General features: G+C 36.8%; 1 protein-coding gene across 1 annotated transcript in view; it reads right to left on the minus strand.

Annotated features, from left to right (window-relative positions):
• LOC308112523 (nuclear receptor subfamily 5 group A member 2-like) overlaps window positions 1-3,056 on the minus strand; it is a gene marked incomplete at both ends in the record, with an annotated part of 28,728 nt that extends 25,672 nt beyond the window's left edge. The window contains 3 exons of the mRNA XM_080468106.1: window positions 1-110; window positions 480-598; window positions 3,035-3,056. The exon at window positions 1-110 is cut by the window's left edge and continues 32 nt beyond it. Coding sequence (XP_080324232.1) covers window positions 1-110; window positions 480-598; window positions 3,035-3,056 — 251 coding nt within the window. The remainder of the gene's footprint in view (window positions 111-479; window positions 599-3,034) is intronic.
• Between the last annotated feature and the right edge of the window lie 217 nt (window positions 3,057-3,273).

Consider the following 3,273-nt stretch of genomic DNA (forward strand, 5'->3'; position numbering starts at 1 on the left):
TGGAAGCGACAGAAGGGACATCTCTTCCTCTGGGTCTTGTCTATTTTACACTCCTGGTTCTCCGCGCACGTGTACCGCTTGTTGTTCTGCACCGTCCTCTTGAAGAAGCCCTGCAGCCACACAGCGGGGAATCAGCGGGCCGTTCAAGCCACTGAATGCAGTTTTTTCTTTTCAAACACATTTTTTTTTAAATTATCATTATTATTATTTAAAAAAAAGTCTCAACAAGGACTGTTCTTGCATGTATATTGTGGCCTGTAGATCATGGACGCGCCATAGACGTGAAGTTGGCCTTTACGCTCGTCTATTTGAAAGAAATTACGTATTTAAAAGCCACATGCATTTAGATTACCACGTTTAAACTAATTTTAACATAATCTAATATGAAAACCAATCGTGAAATTATAACATTTATTTGCATGTGGGGTCAATATTAATAGAATTCGGTTACGAAGCGGTGAGTGACGCACGGGGCTCACCTTGCAGCTCTCGCAGGTGAGCAGACCGTAGTGGTATCCAGACACTTTGTCTCCGCACACAGGACACAGCTCTTCCAGGTCATCGTCATATGTATACTCCATTACCTTCAAAGTCACGCCTGAGGCACGCGACACACACACATGCACACACACACACACACACACGCACACACACACGCAGACTTGTATGTAATAGCAATTGACGCACCACGTGCTCAAAGCGCCACCATAAAAAAAAAGAAAAAAAGTGCGTAAATCTGTGCGTATAGCTCCACCCCAAGACTTAGTTCATCATGTAAATATGATAAAGAGCCACTTTAGTGATTCTACACGTCAAGGTCAGTTTACTCGTCACAGAACATATAATCCAGCCTGACAACAGTTAGAAATACCAACTTCTCTGGATTCTTATTTTTCTACATTAGTAGGGAAAAGAAATAGTTCAACACTAATTAGGACAAGGTGGTTTGAAAAACGAGGGAGGGAAGGTCGAATGAAAGATGCTGCATTATATATATTTTCGATTAAATGTCAGGATCACTCTGCTTCTTCAGCTTCTTATTTCGTTTCAGCCGTTTAAAAAAAAAAGGAATCCTGTCAAGTATCAATGTTTTATCAGGCACTCATTCATCAGGCTGCACGTGATTCAACACTCCTGCAATAAATCTTCTATCACGAGGAAGGTCCTCTTCCATTTCGTTTAAAGGTGCGTGTGGATTCGGTGCTTCTGCGGGATTTTGTGTTATTGTATTATTATGTTATCATTAAATTACGTGTTTCAATCTGGATGGATATTTAACGAGATATAAATAAAGATGAAATTGAAAATCAAACATTTCGTGTGTCATTAATAGTGTGAGAGAAGCGTGTCAGATTGTGAAGATTTCAGGTTGTTGTTTTTGTATTTTTTTAGTCTCCGTAATAAACACGAAGTGGTTCAATTTATATTTAAAAAAAAAAAACGAACCACCATTTAAAGCTTTTCTTTAAATATAAATGACATTTTTAACGGGTTAGAAATGGCAAAATAGAAGTTTATCAAATTATGTATCGTTCATAAAATATTTATAACGAAAACAATAGTGATCAAAGCTAAATACGAATTCCACACAAAACAATATAAAAAGTTATTTTAGCACGAACAGGAATAGAGAAATAAAAATGCACGTATTACTGTGGAAAACGGTCCAAAATATATGATTACATTTTGTACTTTAATAAACTGAATTACGTTATTGATTGCTTTGTGAATAGAGCAGGTCTAATAAACATTTAATCACGTAAAGGTAGTTTTCTGAATAGAATCGTGCAGGTTCCGGTGCCAAACGTGTAAATATGTGAATATGTATGGGTCGAATCACAATTTGCTTGAATTAACACAAATACTTATTTTAATTAAATTGGTAGACCAAACTACAAAAAAAATTAATAAATAAATCAGTGTCCAGAGTTAAATTCGCTGAAGCTGCTTTATTTGTTTGTTTGTTTTAATTGAATCTGCCACACTAATTCCAGATCAGAGATTTTTCACTTTGTCACGAGCTGTCCTGAAGCTGACAACCAAATATCTTTATAAAGAAAAGGAGAGGACCTCTCTTGTTGAGCAATTTTTAGCCAATGTGGGGGTTTAAATGTGGATAATAAGAGGTTATAGTTGTTTAGAGACGCTCGACGCGGCTCGGGGGCGCGCGTGTATGACGACACGCGCAAATCCGACGCGTAAAAAGTGTCTGTCACCCCACAGCAAAAAGGTGTTTGGATATGAAACAAAAACTGGTCATTAATATTTATTGCAACGAGGTGAGTCGAAATAGATTTTTTTGTAAAAAGAAGAGGAAGAAGTGAGTGGCGGGAGACGCACAGGCCGCAAATCAGCGTCTTCGCGCGCTCTGCGGAGGACGAGCGGTGCGCTCGCGTTTACAGGTTGTTGGAGGATTAAAGCCGCGTGAATTATTTTCTTTATCTATTTATTATAATTATTTGTCTTAGACAACACAAAACACAGGCGATTTTGATATACGATCATTATTTAACGTATTATCTTGAAATAATTATCGATGTATTGTAATATATATCTCAATGTTACCACATATCTTTAGTTGTATTTTGCAAAATATTGCAATGTTTTAAATTATTTTTAAATTACACTTCTAACGACTCAATATTCAGGCAACCCTTTACGTTTTGTTTAAATTAAGCTTTTATTCTAACTGAAATGGTTCAATCTGCTATTTATGCGATTTGATTAAGTTTTTGAAGATGATAATTTTCACATTCAAACCAATTCTGTTCTCAGTATTTTTCAAATGTTTGTTGCGGTTGTCATTGTTTTTTTGTTTTTTTTTACTTATTCAATATGTCGTTTTCTACAACAGCTAGAATAACAGAAAACACCTGCATTTGAACGTTACTGTTTGTACACATTGAGGCCATAACGAACCTGCATGCTTTCTCTTTTTTCTTTTTTTAAATTAAACCAGATTTATTTTGAATATGCAAACAGATGTGCACGGTGGTCGTGCAGGCGGATTAAAAAGTGGAAAAAGTGTTCTTACCGTGAGCTTTGTCTCCCAACATCTGAACAGCAGCAGCCTGTCACTGATGATTGTCTGATAATTAAAGTGTGGATGTAGGTGTTGCTGCAGCCGTGCATGGGCTGCAGAGGTTTACCGATAAAATGATGATAGCGGGTGAAAAATAAGACCAGTTTAAGAAGAAAATTAAAAAAAAAAAAAAAATTCAGAAATCCTCCTGGACACACACTCAGTCTATGCGGGGAGCGCAGCTGGAGGAG

This window comes from Lipophrys pholis (genome assembly GCF_963383615.2).
Source record: "Lipophrys pholis genome assembly, chromosome: 7".
NCBI classification, from domain to species: domain Eukaryota; kingdom Metazoa; phylum Chordata; class Actinopteri; order Blenniiformes; family Blenniidae; genus Lipophrys; species Lipophrys pholis.